The 19,116-nt window shown below is 43.8% G+C and overlaps 1 protein-coding gene across 1 annotated transcript in view; it reads right to left on the reverse strand.

The window, feature by feature from the left end:
* LOC141082546 (NXPE family member 1-like) overlaps positions 1-19,116 on the reverse strand; it is a 357,108-nt gene that overhangs the window by 211,569 nt on the left and 126,423 nt on the right. Inside the window, exon 2 of the mRNA XM_073566467.1 lies at positions 9,857-10,536. Coding sequence (XP_073422568.1) covers positions 9,857-10,536 — 680 coding nt within the window. The remainder of the gene's footprint in view (positions 1-9,856; positions 10,537-19,116) is intronic.

The raw sequence follows: 19,116 nt of genomic DNA on the forward strand, positions 1-19,116 counted from the left end.
ACCATTTGGCCCCTGACAATTGGTTGTATAAATCAGGGATGAGTGAGAGGGGGTAGGTATTTGTCACTGTGATCTTATTCAATTCTACAAAAAAGAATCCAGCTGCCACAGGAGAGACAGAGGGATGGATGTGGCCTTTACGTAGGCTTTCAGAAATATATTCTTTCATGTCGGTTCGCTCCGGGCCAGAGATATTGTACAGACCGGCCTTGGGCAATTTAGCACCCAGAATCAGATCGATAGTACAATCAAAAGAGCAGTGTGGTGGTAAAACCTCAGCCTCCTTTTCAGAAAAAACATCCTCAAAATCCTTCAGGTACTCCGAAATACCTTCCAGATTAACGGATGTACAGTAGTAAGGCAACTTCTACTACAATTATGACCACATATAGCAATGTCCAGAGATTCCCAGTCTATCACAGGATTATGTAACTGTAACCAGGGGAACCCCAACACCAGTCCCGCAGGTAGATTGTCTAGAGCAAAACATGAAATACATTCCTGGTGCAAGTGTGAGCATGTAGGAAGATCCAGTAACGAGTTGGAGGCAGAGAAAGCGTTAACGTGGGGTTTAATTTAACAGGTACACTCCTCGTGGGGAGAAAACGGATAAAACAGTATAAAGGAACACAGGGGACGTAACTCAGGGGAATCTGGTGTGAAGCATAGGGTAGGAAGTTCAAGCATAGCAAACTTATCAGTCTGACGACTTCAGAATGCGGTTAGTTCAGGATGTGGACGTTGGTGCCAAAGCAGTGGCGCATAAGGGGTCCGGTATGGTCCTGGAAAAGATGGCGTCCTGATCCTGGCGGCGGCGGTGATTCCTCGTGGTCTGGTGTAGTCCTGGAAAAGATGACATCTTGGCTCCTGGCGGCGACGGTGATTCCTTGTGGTCCGGTCGGTAATCGGTGTGTCAGGAAACGATGAGCCGGACAGAGCACAGTCTTTCCCCCTGTCAGCGTACAGGGACAATAAGCAACTCGATTCAGGTACAAAAGGAAACCCCTCACAGCGGGAGTCCCAATTCTCCCATTGGTGCGTGCACAGGCTTATGTCCTGACTGGGCGTCCTGTCACTCACAGTCAGCGATGTCAGCGGGGACAAGGTACGTCTTTGTCGGCAGTCTCTGTTAGCAGCTTTTAGCCTCTGCTGGTTTTTGCCCGCTCTGGCAGTTGGCCCCCCCGCAGACGCCCTGACACTGCCCTCCTGCGCGATGCAGGTTCCCACGGCAACTAACTGATTTGCCGCGTAATAGTATAGTGGTCAAAAACTCAAATATAGCAATACTACCACAAAATCACAGGCATAATTAGGCCCAGGACACAACAGAGTATATTAAACTATAAATAATCTTTATTAAATAATACAAAAAAGCAATAGTACACAGTCCTGTAAAATACCACTTGTGCAACAGGTTCTTTTAATATGAATAGGCTGCAAGATACAAATAACTGATAAAGACCAACTTTCCTCTCTTTGCATTCCTATAATACATTTGGTGTTTTTGTTGATCAGTGTATAGGATATATCATTGCTCTTTTAGTTGCACTCTGATTTATGGTGTACTATACAAAGGCTCTTTCACACTCTTTCCGTGTCTCTGGTACATGTGGCGACAGTTTTCACACATACGGCAGACATGGCAAAACATGCTGGTATGTCCATTTTTTACCGTCAGCATGGGCCACAAAACGTCCCGCACATGTGCACTCGGATGACACACATGGATGTCATCTGTGTGACAGGCATCAGCGTCAGGGAACAAGCAGTACAGTAAGCGCTGTTCCCTGGCTCCGGGTGCTGAAGATGCTCTCATCTTTCTCCCCTGATCTGTCAGTGATCAGCACGAGCACCTAAGAATTATGAGAGTTACATTCAACTAAGAACAATGACATCAGGTGAAGGCTGATGAGACTATTACTACTATTACTACTATCAGCCTACATCTGCTGCTGCAAATAACAGTGACAGCAGGTGTGGCTGATGGAGTTATTCATCACACACTGCATGCGATATAAATAAATAAATAAAAAACCCAGGGTTCCCCTTTATTTTTGATATCCAGCCAGGCAAAACTGACAGATGCGGGCTGCAGCCCTCTGCTGTCAGCGTTATCATGGCTAGTTATCAAGAATAGAGGTTTTTTTTTTAATTATTTAATTAAATAATTTAAATTAACAATATGAGGCCCCCAATTTTTTACAACCAGCCATGCTAAAGCAGACAACAGAGGCTGGTATTCTCAGGCTGTTAAAGCTCCATTGACATTGGCCCCCCAGCTTAAAAGTATCAGCACACAGTATCCAAGAAAAGGCACATCTATTAGACGTGCCAATTCTGGCGCTTTGCCTGGCTCTTCACACTTACCCTATAGTGGTGGCAAGTGGGGTAATATCTGTGAGGTTGATGTCACCTTTGTATTGTCTGTATTGTGCGGGCCTGCCGGGGGTCTGTGCTGGCTGCCGGTGGTCTGTGCGGGCCTGCCGGGGGTCTGTGCTGGCTGCCGGGGGTCTGTGCGGGCTGCCGGGGGTCTGTGCGTGCCTGCCGGGGGTCTGTGAGGGCCTGCCGGGGGTCTGTGCGGGCTGCCGGGGGTCTGTGCGGGCCTGCCGGGGGTCTGTGCGGGCTGCCGGGGGTCCCATTGGGCTATGCCTGCTACAATGACAGTGATTGACACATTAGCCAATGATGGGACAGTAGTCCCATCATCCGGCTAATGTGTTTAATGTAAAAAAATCCCACAAACAAACATACATACTACATACATACATACATACTACATACAGCATACTACATGCATACTACATACATACATACTACATACATACTACATACATGCTACATACATACTACATACATACATACTACATACATACTGCATACTATATACATACTACATGCAATACATTCATACAATACATACATATAGACATACAGTACATATAGCATAGAGTACATACTCACCATCACTTGTTACTTTGATCCCCGAAGCCAGTGTCATCTGTAAAAAATATTAAAATAACAAACAACCAATATACTCCCTGATCCGCAGAAATTAACGAGTGTCCCACGACAATCTCCCGTGGAGAACAGCAGCATCAGCTGATACGACCGCTCTCTAGGGGCTCCAGGAATACAATGACGGGAGGAAGGTATCCTTATGCACTGTATTCCTCCACCACTGTAAAAAGATAGTCCCTAGTCTCACTTTTGGCATTGCTGTGTGAGAAAGTTCCCACGCAGCTTTTGCCATAAATTGAGACCAGTGAACTATAGTAACCTCTCAGTGATGCACTGCAGGAGCCATTGTATCCTGTCAGTGTGTCACTGAAGGTCCTATAGATGTCCTATAGGGGAGATCGTTGTGGGACACTCGTGGATTTCTGCGGATCAGGGAGTATATTGGTTGTTTGTTATTTTAATATTTTTATAGATGACACTGGCTTCGGGGATCAAAGTGACAAGTGATTGTGAGTATGTACTCTATGTTATATGTACTGTATGTCTATATGTATGTATTGTATGAATGTATTGCATGTAGTATGTCTGTAGTATGTATGTTGTATGTAGTATGTATGTAGTATGTATTATGTATGTATGTATGTAGTATGTATGTTTGTTTGTGGGTTTTTTTTTTTACATTAAACACATTAGCCGGATGATGGGACTACTACTGTCCCATCATTGGCTAATGTGTCAATCACTGTCATTGAAGCAGGCATAGCCCGATGGGACTTGTAGTCCCATTGGAAGATGCCTGCACACAGACACAAAGACCCCCGGCAGGCCCGCACAGACCCCCGGCAGGTCGGCACAGACCCCCGGCAAGCTCGCACAGACCCCTGGCAGCCCACACAGACCCCTGGCAGCCCGCACAGACCCCGACAGGCCCGCAAAGACCCCCGGCAGGCCCACATAGACCACCGGCAGCCCGCACAGACCCCCGGCAGGCCCGCACAGACCCCCGGCAGCCTGCACAGACCCCCGCCAGGCCCGCACAGACCCCCGGAAGCCCACACAGACCCCGGCAGCCCGCACAGACACCCGGCAGGCCCGCATTGACCCCCGGCAGGCCCGCACAGACCCCCGGCAGCCCACACAGACCCCCGGCAGTCCGCACAGACCCCCGGCAGGCTCGCACAGACTCCCGGCAGCCCACACAGACCCCCAGCAGCCCGCACAGACCCCCGGCAGGCCCGCACAGACCCCCGGCAGCCTGCACAGACCCCCGGCAGGCCGGCACAGACCCCCAGCAGCCCACACAGACTCCCGGCAGCCAGCACAGACCCCCGGCAGGCCCGCACAGACCCCGTCCGCACACACAGACACGCACAGTCTCTGCCTATGCACCGCCCACACTCTTCCCCCCTCCCGAACTGGATATGCAAGGAAAGAAAGGGTTTATTTTCATTCCGATATTTGTGTCCTATTGACTTCCATTGGTTCCCGGTATCGGAATCGGCGATACCCGATATTTTTGGGGTATCGGTCCGATCCAATCCGATCCAATATTTCCCGATATCGGAAGGTATCGCTCAACACTAATTGTAAATAAACACTCAGCCAGAATAAAGTCTTTTCTTTGAAATCAAAACAAAGCACACTTTTTCATTTTTATTTAAAAATAACAGAGACAGTTATACTCACCTAATGCCCATTCCACTGAAGCCAACATCTCCTGTAATAAAACAAAAACTAAAAAATAACAATATCCCTCATGTGTCCGACATCCTGTCCCATGCCATAATTCATGTCTGGAAATAAATAGTTAAATAGGCAATGAAGGAGTGGCTTCATAAGAAGCATATTAAGGTCCTGGAGTGGCCTAGCCAGTCTCCAGATCTCAACCCCATAGAACAACTTTGGAGGGATTTGAAAGTCCGTGTTGCCCAGCAACAGGCCCAAAACATCACTTCTCTAGAGGAGATCTACATAGAAAAATGGGCCAACATACCACCAACAGTGTGTGCCAGCCTTGTGAAGATTTACAGAAGACCTTGACCTCTGTCATTGCCAGCAAAGGATAATTAACAAAATATGGAGATGAACTTTTGTTAATGACCAAATACTTATTTTCCACCATACGTTAAAAAATAAATCTTGCCAAATCAGACAAGTTGATTTTCTGGATTTGTTTTCTCATTTTGACTCTCATAGTTGTGGTCTACCTATGATGTCAATTACAGGCCTCTCTCATATTTTTAAGTGGGAAAATTTGCACAATTAGTGGGTGACTAAATTCTTTTTTTCCCCACTGCATAATACACAAAATAGACAAAATGTATGATGCACCTACAGTAGAATAGATAAATATGCAAAACAAGATGCAAAAGATGTATCTGTCAGGAACACCGCACTGCACTTGCTCACTGAGCCAGTGCGCATGTCCTGAGTACAAAAACAGTGCTCAAAGATACCTGTGGAGTGGGCAGCAGCGGTGACGATGCATGCTCTAGGACCTGAAGCACGTGACTGCTGGGGGCGTGTCTAAGCTCCACAGAGCTAGGAGCTGCAGGAAAACTCCTAGAAAGGTAACTGCAGGACAATGTTACCAAGGGGCATAGACAGAGACAGAAACCAGATCAAGCCGGGTCAAAGCAGGACAGTACCAAACGGTTAGACAGAGCGAATAGTCAGGATGTAGCAATAGATCAGAAAACCAGAACGGGCAATGGACGATACAATAGGGACAAACTGCAACAGAGTAACCATAGCAAAGCCAGGAGGTCAGAACCGGAGAAGACAATAGTACCAAAACGAGAGACGGAGTACAGAGTGAGGGAACAGGCCGGGTCATACACGGGAATCAAACAAGCAATGCAGAATACACGCACACCAGGGGGGTCGGTCAGACACACAGCCAGAATAACAGTATAGCTGACAGAGAATGCTAGTCTGGAGTGAGCATAAATACCCCTCCCAGATCCAAAGAGAGGCCGGCAAAAGTTAACCCTGTGAGAACAGGACATTAACCATGTCCTAACCATGACAGTATCATATATACAACATTGTGCAATTATTGTACGAAAATAAAATATATTGAAATGCATTATGCATACAATATGCATGATATATGCAAAAATGCAAAGTATATAGTATATAATAGTGTACATTTTGTTATTATTGCTCTTGCAGAAGCATATATGTTTACAGAAATTATTAATATTTTAGAAATGAATTCTTGTTATTACAGTATTTCTATGGTCCATAAAAAGTTATACCTCAATGCAGCATAAACAATGGGTAGATTAGGAACATTATGATCCAAATCAATTCAATTCTCCATCTACTTTGATGGAAAATATGAATAACAGATAATGGAGTATAATATCCTTTCTAAGATTTAGACCTCTCGGTACCTTGTATTCAAATTAAATGCCTATGAAGCCTTATGTCTTTTCAAAGCAGCCTCTCTGTTTCCCCCTCTATTACTGGTGAATACCTGTTTGATGGCATAAGACATTGTTTCTGATGTGTCACTATGATGTTTTTCAATTAAATCCTTATATGCCTGAGAGATTCGCTTATGAGAATTTTCATGGCTGTGTTTATCGTAGACATACTCCCTCATGTGAACTTTTAGTTGGCAAGTGGTATGCCGAGGTATTTTAAGTTGCAGTGGGAGCACTCCACAACATACACAACAAAATTTAATTGGAAATTGATGAAAGTTTTAATAGGAAACTTGGCTTTGTTTAAGGAATCAAAACATTTGTTTCATTTCTTGGTATACGAACACATATTACAAGATTTTCATGCCACATTTAAAAAATCCAGTAACTACATAGCCTGATAGCTATATATATTAGGGGTTTTTACTTCACTTGGTGTGAGAAAAAGCACCTCCCATGGGTCAAATTCCTGGATTTTCGTGGGCCTGAATTTTTCGTTATTTGCATTCATTCACGTCCAAGGCATGGATCTTCCTTTTGTTCTGGATTTTCAAACAGTTCATGCAGATGAGCTGGATTCTATCTTTCACTACTTAAATACAGTTCGAGAACCAACATCAGTGCCTGAATGCAGTATCAGAAATACCGTCAGTACATGAATACAACAGCTGTACCAATGTCAGCACATGAATACAGCACAAATCATAGTACAGTGATTAATTTCATTGTCAGGTAAGTCTCTGGGGTACACATACCATTCGTGAAACCTGTGCAGCTTCCAGGGGGAATATTTCCACCTTCAAATCCGGGACAATTGTGCATTATGCAGAATTCTACATAGCAAAGGCCCCATACTATAAATTGTTCATTCAAAGAGGCCCTTTTCTGTCAATGTCCACCTTTGGTTAGACCCATATGCGCATGAACCTTGAATTCCTAGCATTTCCTGCACAATAATAAGATACCAGAAGTTGCTTTTACCAGTCACCATCAGACTGTGGACCAAAAAGGAACCACAGTACTGAGTAGATGCAAACAGTATCACAAATAAACCTTTACACCCAGACACTTTACAAGAGACATCTTCTCTGATTGCAGTTGATCTCATCCCAGTAAACACAAACCTGTGCAGGATCAGTGAGGATATTTATTTTGTTAGACAGTCTGAAAAATGCCCGTACTAATTAAAATTCCCTGGACAACGCATTTAGAACATTACCAGTATTGAACTGTAAAATAATTATGAATACAATCACAATATTCCATGTTTATCCAGCTTGAAAGAAAACAACAAATCAATGACCAAAGCATCAAAAAATGTCCACTTGTTCAAGCTGTGGCCAGTATTATTCCTGTGCAGGAAATATTTAAAAAGTGTGCCATTCTAAACCAGCACTTTCGCTTCTTCATTATCAGTATTGGTGGGAGTGCATGAGATTGGACCCCATGATCATAAAGGTTTGCCACATCCAGGCAACATGTAATCACTATGTCACGGGTTTACTGCAACAGAGAGGAGCCAGAAGATCACAGCATCTGATTTCTCCTCTTTGTGAACTGATTAGATGCACTTCACCTTCACATTAAATGGTGCTGGTTTCTTTTAGCAGTGCAGGGTTTAATCTGCTCAGTTGAGAGCTCCTAGAAGCTTTCCTACATTAAGGCTCTCAGCTGTTCACTGTCAGCCATTCCCATTCCCTATATAATCTGGGCCCTTGCTAGCACTCATTGTTAGAGCTAACTTTTGCTGAATGGCTGGAGTGTTATGAATGGGTATACGTGGAGGACGGCAAGAACAGGCTAAGCCACCAGAAAACCAGAGAGGTTGGTAACTAAGTGGATTGCAGACCCCTGATCCTGTTCACACAACTAGCAGTAGCCGTGGAGCATACCTACGATGCCCTAGATGCCTCGGCACAGCCGGAGAGCTAAGTAAGCCTAAAGCAAGAAAGATGAAATCTAAACAGCCCCAGAGCAGACCCCAAATGGAATAGATAGCCCCCAAACATATATTGTCGGTGAGACAAGATGAAACACAAACGCAGGCAGAAAAATAGACTGAGCAAACGATGGGGCCCAAACTGACTAGACAGGACAGGAAAGGAAAGACACTGTCTGCACTCACGCAAAAACCCTGAAAAATCCAACACGTCTGATATACAAAAAAAGACTGAAGTCACACGACTTAGCCCCCACTATATCAGCACTCCGGTATGAACTGGAAGCAAAGCAAAAGAAATCCAATATAACAGGAAATCTAAACAGCCCCAGAGCAGACCCCAAATGGAATAGATAGCCCCCAAACATATATTGTCGGTGAGACAAGATGAAACACAAACGCAGGCAGAAAAATAGACTGAGCAAACGATGGGGCCCAAACTGAATAGACAGGACAGGAAAGGAAAGACACTGTCTGCAATCACGCAAAAACCCTGAAAAATCCAACACGTCTGATATACAAAAAAAGACTGAAGTCACACGACTTAGCCCCCACTATATCAGCACTCCGGTATGAACTGGAAGCAAAGCAAAAGAAATCCAATATAACAGGGGACTGAACAAACTGACACAGGCTGTAACATATGGAGCAGTGGTCCAGCACAGCCCCCAGAGGAGCAAGCTGAACCCGCACAACAGACAGAGAGAGACAAAACCAGATCAGATTCAAAGGATTAGCAAATTAACCACTTAGCTGAACAATGCAGGATCAGAGCAGGAGACATCAGACCTCTGAATGCACAGGAAAGAAATCACCAGCAGGGATTTCAGGAAGTCTGCAGACTTAAATACTCCAATCAGTAACCCCAGATCTCCACTCGTCATCATCATCATCAGATGGCAGACCACTGTCAATCTGGCCAGCTCCACTACTTCCAGTAACCACCGGAGGGAGCAGGGGGAGCTTCAGCTCAGAAGTCTGAGCCAGGGAATTCACAACACTGGAGGTTTTAGGTTGTTGTTATTGGACAAGGCGTTGGACGGATTTATCTGAGACTTACCAGGTTTTGAGAGTGTGATAATTCCCTTTCTTCTCCTGCTTTAGTTTAAACTATCCTCCACTCCCCGGTGTTTATCTCTGTTGTCTGTGTGAGTATATTTGTATGTTTGGTATTTTTCATTATCCCTGTTCATATTACCTTGTTAGTCTAGTTGGTGCATTACTACTCCCCTCTTCCCTGTGTGGGGGAAAGGTACAGACTGAGGGCGGATCCAGGAGCTAAGGCAAGGTATGTGGCTTTGGAATCTTCACCATCAGAAGCAATGATGGTGAAGGAGCCACTAGCGTTAGGGACAGGGAAGGAGCCCCTGGTCGCAGGACAACTGACAACAGAGTCATGACACACTACTTTCTGCTGGAAATGTAAACATTTTGATTTACTATTGTGTGTCTTTTTGTGCACAAGGATATTCAGAGAAATGATTATGTAAACAATAAGGATATGTATTGGAATAAAATGTATTCATACCTTGTAAGGAGACTATTTTCCAGTTGAGACAGTTGAGTAGCAAGAGTTTTCCAGTTTTTAAACTCAGTGTATGAGTCACAGCTGAAATTCTGAGGTTTGACACAATAAAAGTATTCTTCGTTTTCATGGTCTGCATATTCACAAAGTTCTTCTTTTTTGTCTAGATCATATCCACATTTTGTCACCATCTCTTTACCTTCATGGGTAAATTTTCCTAAATGTGCAACATGGCCATACCAACTATTCCTTGACCTCCAGAGAGCAGCGACGGCTTCACTTGGGTGCATGAGAAATACTGTCACCACAACTTTGCCTTCCCAAAATAAAGTAAAATGAACATGGTATGTTCCGTTGTTAAAATCTTCAATTCTTCCTGAAGATCCAGCTCTCTTATCTGGGTTGGAAATTCTTGATCTGAGATAGTCACCTCCATAGGTTTTCTTTTTACCAAGATAATCATACATATCAACTTGTATGACTAATTGATCCCCGACACAATAACGGTTCTGGGGATTTTTAATGAACACTTTGCTATTTTGAGCACTAGTTGTATTGTCTTTGTGGACAAAAGATACTTTAGGCATCTTCTGGTCTATCTGATTGAAGATTTCATTTATATGCGTTGCCAATTCTGATGCTTTCTCAGTGCCATTAATTAATATATTCTTTCTGTTAGAACACTGAATACAGAAAAGAATATTATTAGTAGAAGAAAAAATAGAACAAATACTACAATTATCAGTAATAGTAAAATGACATCAATTTATTAAGGCTAAATATAGTTGCAAAACTACATTTTCTTCTCTATTTCTTGATTTTTTTGTCATGTTTTGTCATGTTTTGTCTGTTTCATCATATCTCTCTTTTATATTTCTCTTTTGCACTTTTACACAAAGTGTCGTAAAGAGAAACTCAAAGGGGATATATGCAGCCTGAATCAAACACTGGCTGCAGTATTATTATTATTACTATTATTTATTTGTATAGCAGCATTGATTCCATGGTGCTGTAGAAAAGAAGGTGTTACATAGAAAACACAGATATCACTTACAGTAGACAATCTAACAATGACAAAATAAAAACACATGGGATATGCACAAAAATGAACAGGTCAGTAAGACAATGTTCACACCACCCAAAGACTAAGACACAGAAAAAGCACACAGTATGATAAATGTGCATGAATACTCTGTTGTAAAACATATGTAACAGTAAGCAGCAAGTGCTAGTAAAAGATGATAACAAAAACAAGGAATTTAGTTGATACGTTTTTTGCAAAAAATGTATACGAAGCCACTCCACCATGTCACGGTATTCTGTTATGAATGGGTCACCGAGGAGGATGGCAGGAACAGGCTAAGCCACCAGAAATGGTGCAGGTTTCTTTTAGCAGTGCAGGGTTTAATCTGCTCAGTTGAGAGCTCCTAGAAGCTTTCCTACGTTAAGGCTCTCAGCTGTTCACTGTCAGCCATTCCCATTCCCTATATAGTCTGGGCCCTTGCTAGCACTCATTGTTAGAGCTAACTTTTGCTGAATGGCTGGAGTGTTATGAATGGGTCACCGTGGAGGATGGCAAGAACAGGCTAAGCCACCAGAAAACCAGAGAGGTTGGTAACTAAGCGGATTGCAGACCCCTGATCCTATCCACACAACTAGCAGTAGCCGTGGAGCATTCCTACGATGCCCTAGACGCTTCGTCACAGCCGGAGAACTAGCTAAGCCTAAAGACAGAAAGGTGAAATCTAAACTGCCCCGGAGCAGACCCCAAAAGGAATAGACAGCCCCAAAACATATATTGTCAGTGAGACAAGATGAGCCACAAATACAGGCTTTTATCCATCCAAGGAAAGAAAGAAACATCCGGCACTGTCCCTGGATAAGAAATACCCGCAAGGCTGCTTGTAACCGCTATCAGTGTGACACCTATAACCCTTATTGAATGGGAGCTCTATCCATATGAGAAAAACATGAAATATCATAGTAGAAAAAGATAGCAGGATGTCACTCCTGCTGAAGTGCATTGTGCACGAAACGGCTGTTGTCCATCTTTTTACATCTCTCCCGTGCCGATGCCTATGCTTTGTCGATATGAAATAAAGTGAATCATTGCAACAGAACGGTGAGTGCCATCCTGCTGTCTTTTTCTACTACATTATATCCTTTTAATTGCTTTTTATTCTCCATTTGCCTTTTGCCTTTCAATCATTCTTATGACGCTGCAGTTTTGCCTGTCTCCTCTTCAAGGGAAAAATGCTTCTTATCATATACTGTATGTTCTCAGCAGTCAGCCACAACGTGTTCTGGGTACATTGTAAACATAGTATAACCCTGAAGGTGATAGTGGGGGGCCACATGAGCTCCATAGAATTACATATTGTTGTAAATGGTATAAAAGATTGCCTTGTATTTCATTACGTCAGATAAAGTGATTTGACCACGGCTCGTGTGTGTTGAGTCTCTTTGTCTCCAAGAGCTTGTGAATTAAGGGCGAAAACTCCTAATCTGACCTCACTGGTGATCTGGCGTACCTGACTCTTGGTCAGAACAAAAAGCAGCTACGACAGTTTTGGCGCCCAACGTGGGGCCGTGGAAACCAGCCTATTCGGAATCCGCATGTGGGAGTTTCCTGGGAGGTTGAATATTCAACATCCAGGCTGCAGTAGGTGAGAACATTTATTCTTACACTGATTTTGCGTTTGCAACCTCTCTAAGGATCTCTACATATCTCTGGGTAAGGCTGCACAACATGGTTTAAAAGAACCCACATTACCAGTCAACCAGTGAGCAGTGAGTATGTCCGTATGAGAGTTAAATAATAGAGTATTAAGATAATAATTGTCATCTGGATTATCTGTGAATCTGTCCTGGCAATATACTAATATACTAACTGGTTGTGTACTGGTGTACTGTGTAGCACAGAGCCTGGGATAGACTCCGTGCAGTGTGATTTTGGATTGGCAGTAAATCATATGAGCCTGTATTTTGAATAGGGCTGTAGTTTTTGGTTGTTTTGGTCTTTGTTGATTCTTGTTGTTTAAGAAGTTGGCTTTGGTGTTTTCAGAGTGTCAGTGGACACTGCTGTAGGTTAAGGTGTCAAATCCAAAGTGCAAGATAGTCAGGCTGTGTGAATCCTTGCATGTATGCCTATGAGAACCTCTGAATGAGATGAAAGAGGAATAATTGAGTATAAGGGATTTTTTGTTATCTTCTCTTTGTAAAATCAAATGACTATGAAAGAAAATAAAAGGAACCACTCCTCCTTGTTTAAACCAATACCCCTTGAGCCTAGCCAAATCAATGGCCCCGAGCAGAGATATTAGAGAGTATATTAAGGCAGGGGTTCTAGTGCAAAGATCTTCCCCCTGCAACACCCTTTTTCCATCCCATTAGGGAAAAAGGACTCAAGGGTTTGCTGACACTTACAGAAAGGTTCATGACTTAAGGGCTATTAATAATGTTACAGAGAGTGTGACCTCAATCGTCCCTGATCCACAGACAATACTGTCACAGATCCCAGTGATGTCAAAATGTCTCACAGTCATTGATTTAGCAGGTGCATTTTTATCTGTACCCCTGCACCCTGACTGTCAGTATCTTTTTCCTTTACTCATAAAGGTAAACAATATTGTTGGACAGTACTCCCACAAAGGGGGAAAGAAATCCCCTGCCATCTATTCAGCAGCGATGGCAGGGATCCTTGAGTAGTGGCAATCACCTCATCCGCAGATTGTACTATTACAGTACGTGGATGACCTTTTGCTGTTCTGCCTGGACAAGAGGTCCTGCAGGGAAGCCACAGGTCCCTTGCTATGCTTTTTTTTTAGCAGAAAAGGGTTGCAAGGTTTCACGTGACAAATTATAGTATTGCAAATAAAAGGTGACATTTTTGGGACATTGTATTGCCAAAGGTACCAGACACCTGACTGAAGACAGGAAACAGGCAATTCAAAAATCTCCCTCTACACAGGTCACATCAGCAGCTTCGCACTTTCCTAGGCTTGGTGACCTACTGTAGGCCTTGGATAAGGCCTGCTTCACAAATGATGCAACCACTTTATGACTGTTTTTCATCAGACCCCTATGATCTCACTCCTTTGACAATTTATTCCCCACATGACATCCATTCCATACTCGTACAAGTTCAACCAAAACATCTGTCTATGGCCAGACAGCTTCGACTTGAATGTGCTCTACTAATTCCTGAGTATGTCACCCTCAATAGATGTAACATTCTGAATCCAGCCACCCTCCTGCCTGTTGATTCAGAAAAGGGGGAATTGGTGACCATATTAACAAGTGAGGAAGAATACTTTGACATGACGCATGAACATGACTGCATAGAACTGTTCCTAATGCAGATTTTGAGTTTTATTTTGTAGATGGCTCCAGATACCACCAGGATGGACGATTCTACACTGGATATGCAATAGTTTCCTCACATGAGGTAATCCGAGCTGAACCACTCCCTCCTCAAATGTCGGCATAGGAGGCAGAGTTAAAGGCACTCACTGAGGCGTGTAGAGCCGCTGCAGGTAAAGTCACTAATATTCACACAGATTCGAAGCCCATTAAAAATGCAGAGCTGGTGAAACAATTGATGGAGGCATTGATGTTACCAGTCCAGGGTGGCATTGTCAAGGTAAAAGCACACACAAAAGGTGACTCCGTGGAGGTAGAGGGCAACAGAAGGGCAGACGAGGCTGCTAAAGTAGCAGCAAGGCGGCCTAGGGAGCAGTGGACGGTGGTGGAGAGTCAGCGTATTTCAGCCTCACTGAGCCTAGATGTCCTGAAATCTCTCCAGCAACAGGCTGCCCAAACAGAGAAGGTACACCGGGGGAGACTGGGAGCTGAGCTCAACTCAAATGGAGTATAGGAGAATAAGGATAAATTGTGCCTACCAAATTCCCTGTTCCCAATCATGGCGCAAGCAACACATGGCCCCACTCACGCTTCAAAAAGTCACATGTGTGCTATGGTAGATGCCTTGGATCACTCCTGGTTTCAATTACACAGCCACGAAACTTGTACAATCACGCCTCATCTGTGCACAAGCACAACCCAGGTAAAACAGTAAAAGTCCCTAAGAAAGCGACACCTAGGCCTCTCTACCCGTTTCTGAGACTGCAGATTGATGACAAACAGCTACCAAGGTAGGAGGTGGGGGCCACATGAGCTCCATAGAATTACATATCATTGTAAATGGTATAAAAGATTGCCTTGTATTTCATTATGTCAGATAAAGTGATTTGACCACAGCTCGTGTGTGTTGAGTCTCTTTGTCTCCAAGCGCTTGTGAATTAAGGGTGAAAACTCCTAATCCAGCCTCATTGGTGATCTGGCATACCTGACTCTTGGTCAGAACAAAAAGCAGCTACGACACAGGGGACTGAACAAGCTGTAACATATGAAGCAGGGCCCAGCGCTGCCCAAAGCAGGGAGCATGCTGCACCCTAGCAAAAAAGCAGAAAGCAAAAAAGGCACAACCAGATTAGATGCAAAGGATTAGCAAAAGAATCACTTAGCTGAACCATGCAGATCAGGCAGGGGACAAAAAAACTCCAAATGCACAAGGAGGAAATCACTAGCAACCTTCAAGAGCAGCCAGCTCAATTATATGCTCCCAGCCAGTAATCCCAGGTTCCCAATTATCATCATCAGGTGGAGAACTTCCATCCACCTGGCCATCACCACCACTCTCAGTAACCACCAGAGGGAGCTTCAGCTCAGAACTTCGAGCAAGGGAATTCACAACAGTACCGCCTTGGAGGATGGGTCACCGAACCCTCATCCACGCCACCAGGCCGATCAGGATGGGCCCTGTGAAAGGCAGGAATCAATCTCTTGGCATGGATGTCAGAAGCAGAGACCCAAGAATTATCCTCCTGGCCATAACCCTTCCACTTGACCAAGTACTGAAGTCTCTGTCTAGCCAGATGAGAATCCAATATCTTCTCTACATCATACTCCAAATTACCCTTAACAAGTACAGGGTCAGGGAGTGCTGCCATGGGGACGACTGGCTCCACAAACCTTTTCAACAAAGATTTATGAAAGACGTTATGAATCTTCAATATAACTGTAAGAGCCAAATGAAAAGAAACGGGGTTAAGGATTTCCAAAATCTTATAAGGTCCAATAAACCTTGGCTTGAATTTTGGAGATGCAACCTTCATGGGAATATTTTTTGACGACAACCAAACCGTATCACTCACTTTAAACCGGGGACCAGTGGTCCTATGCCGGTTGGAAAACCGTTGGGCCTTTTCCTGAGAGTGTGACAACTTATCCACTAATTGGTCCCAAATCTGCTGCATTCTCTCTACCACAGAATCCACACCAGGGTAGGCAGAAGCTTCTACCTGCCCTGAAGAAAATCGAGGATGAAACCCAAAGTTACAAAAGAAAGGAGACATCAAAGTGGCAGAGCTAGCCCTATTGCTTAGCGTGAATTCGGACAAGGGCAAAAATGAGACCCAATCATCCTGATCAGCAGATATAAAACATCTCAAATAGGACTCGAACGTCTGGTTTGTTCTCTCAGTCTGCCCATTTGTCTGAGGATGAAATGCAGAGGAGAAAGACAACTGAATTCCCAGTTTGGAACAAAAAGCTCTCCAAAATCTGGAAACAAACTGGACCTCTCTGTCCGCCACAATGTTCTCAGGAATCCCGTGCAAATGAACCACTTGTTGCAAAAACAAGGGCGCCAACTCAGAAGATGGCAACTTTGGGAGTGGTACAAGATGGACCATCTTAGAAAATCTATCACAGATCACCCAAATAACAGTCATTCTCTGAGAGACAGGGAGATCAGAGATAAAATCCATTGAGATATGGGTCCATGGCCTCCTGGGCACCAGCAGGGGCATCAACAAACCACTAGCACGAGAACAGGGCTTAGAACGAGAACAAGTCCCACAAGACTGTACAAAATTCCTGACATCACAAGATAAGGCAGGCCACTAAAAAGACCAATGCACCAGATCTCTGGTACCTAAGATACCTGGAGGACCAGCCAATGTGGAGCAATGAATTTCAGACATTACTCTTTTCCTCCACTGGTCAGGGACATACAATTTTTCCTTAGGGCATTGTTCAGGTTTATCCTCCTGAAATTCCTACAGGGCACGTCTCAAATCAGGAGAGATGGCGGAAAGAACTACACCTTCATTTAGAATGGTCTTAGGCTCGGTCACGTCAAGAGAATACACAAAGAAACTCCTAGAAATGGCGTCCGCCTTAACATTCCTAGTGCCCGGAAGAAAGGAGACCACAAAATTAAGATGCGTGAAAAATAAAGCCCACCTAGCCTGTCTAGGATTCAAGCATTTGGCTGATTCAAGATATATCTATTCTTGTGATCGGTGAGGACCACAACTTGATGTCTAGCTCCCTCCAACCAATGTCTCCACTCTTCAAATGCCCACTTCATGGCCAATAATTCCCGATCCCCCACGTCATAGTTACGTTCAGATGGAGAAAATCTCAGAGCAAAGAAGGCACAGGGATTCATCTTAGAGGTTACCGGATCTCTTTGAGACAAAACGGCTCCTGCACCAATCTCAGAAGCGTCTATTTCCACCTGAAATGGGAGTGAAACATCAGGTTGCCGTAGAACAGGAGCAGAGGTGAATCTCTGCTTAAGCTCCTGAAATGCCGCGACTGCCTCTGGAGACTAAGTCACCACATCAGCGCCCTTTTTGGTCAAATCCGTCAGAGGTTTAACAATACCAGAAAAATTACTTATAAATTTACGGTAGAAATTAGCAAAACCCACAAACTTCTGAAGAGCGTTCAGAGAAGTGGGCTGAACCCAGTCATAAATGGCTTGTACCTTTGCCAGGTCCATTTCAAAGGCAGACGGGGACAAAATGAATCCCCAAAACGAAATCCTCTGTACACCAAAAAGACATTTCAATCCCTTAACATACAGAGTATTTTCCCTCAAAATCCGGAACACAGTCCGGACATGTTCCACATGAGAATCTCAATCACTGGAAAAAATTAAAATATCATCCAGATAAATGATCAAAAACTTATCCACAAGGTCCCGGAAAATATCGTTCATAAAAGATTGGAAGATGGAAGGGGCATTAGCGAGCCCAAAAGGCATCACCAGGTACTGAAAATGTCCCTACGGAGTATTAAATGCCGTCTTCCATTCATCCCCATGCTTGATGCGAATAAGATTATACGCCACCCTAAGGTCAAGTTTGGTAAACCAACAAGCACTTTTAACTCTGGAAAATAAATCAGAAATCAGGGATAACGGGTACTGATATTTAACAGTGATTTTGTTGAGGGCATGATAGTCAATACAAGGCCTTAATGAACCATCCTTTTTAGCCACGAAAAAAAAAACAGCACCCAAAGGCGAATAGGATGGTCTAATATAACCCTTCTCCAATGATTCCTTGATATAAGATCGCATAGCATCATGTTCAGGTATAGATAAGTTGAAAAGCCGACCCTTGGGAAATTTACAATTGGGCATTAACTCAATTGAGCAGTCGTAACTCCTATGAGGAGGCAAAGACGCAGACTTACTCTCACTAAACACATCAGAAAAATCAGCCAAATAGTAAGGAATGTCTTGAGACTGGAGAGAGGTGGAAAAAACAGGAGTGTCACTAAGAACACATTGACAACCCCAACTCACCACAGACACAGATTTCCAATCTAAAATAGGATTATGGGTTTGTAACCAAGGAAAACCCAGTACAATAGTATCATGTAAATTGTGCAACACCAAAACTTTACAATTCTCTTGATGGTCCGGGGCGACCCGCATTACCACCTGGGTCCAAAACTGGGGTTTATTCTCCGCCAAAGGGGTAGCATCAATCCCCCTCAAGGGAATAGGGGTTCTCAGGGGCACAATGGGGAAACCACAACGCTTGGCAAAGTCAAGATCCATCAGATTCAAAGCTGCTCCTGAATCAACAAAGGCCTTAGCAGAAAAAGTAAACAAGGAGCAGATCAAGGTAACTGCCAACAGGAACTTAGGCTGTACACTGCCCACTGCAAATGCGTGAGCAAAACATTTTTCTCATTTAGGGCAGACAGAAATAACATGAGAGGCATCCCCACAAAAGAAGCATAACTTATTATGCCTTCTGAACTCTTGACGTTGCGCCCTAGACAAAACCCTATCACATTGCATGGGTTCAGAAGTTTGTTCAAAAGGCAGCACCACCTCTCACGTACCTTTATGTTCATGTAAATGTCGATCAATTTGAATGGCTAATGACATGGAGTTG

This window comes from Dendrobates tinctorius, unplaced genomic scaffold, assembly GCF_039654945.1.
Source record: "Dendrobates tinctorius isolate UK_male_01 unplaced genomic scaffold, ASM3965494v1 ptg000018l, whole genome shotgun sequence".
Classification (NCBI taxonomy): Eukaryota; Metazoa; Chordata; class Amphibia; order Anura; family Dendrobatidae; genus Dendrobates; species Dendrobates tinctorius.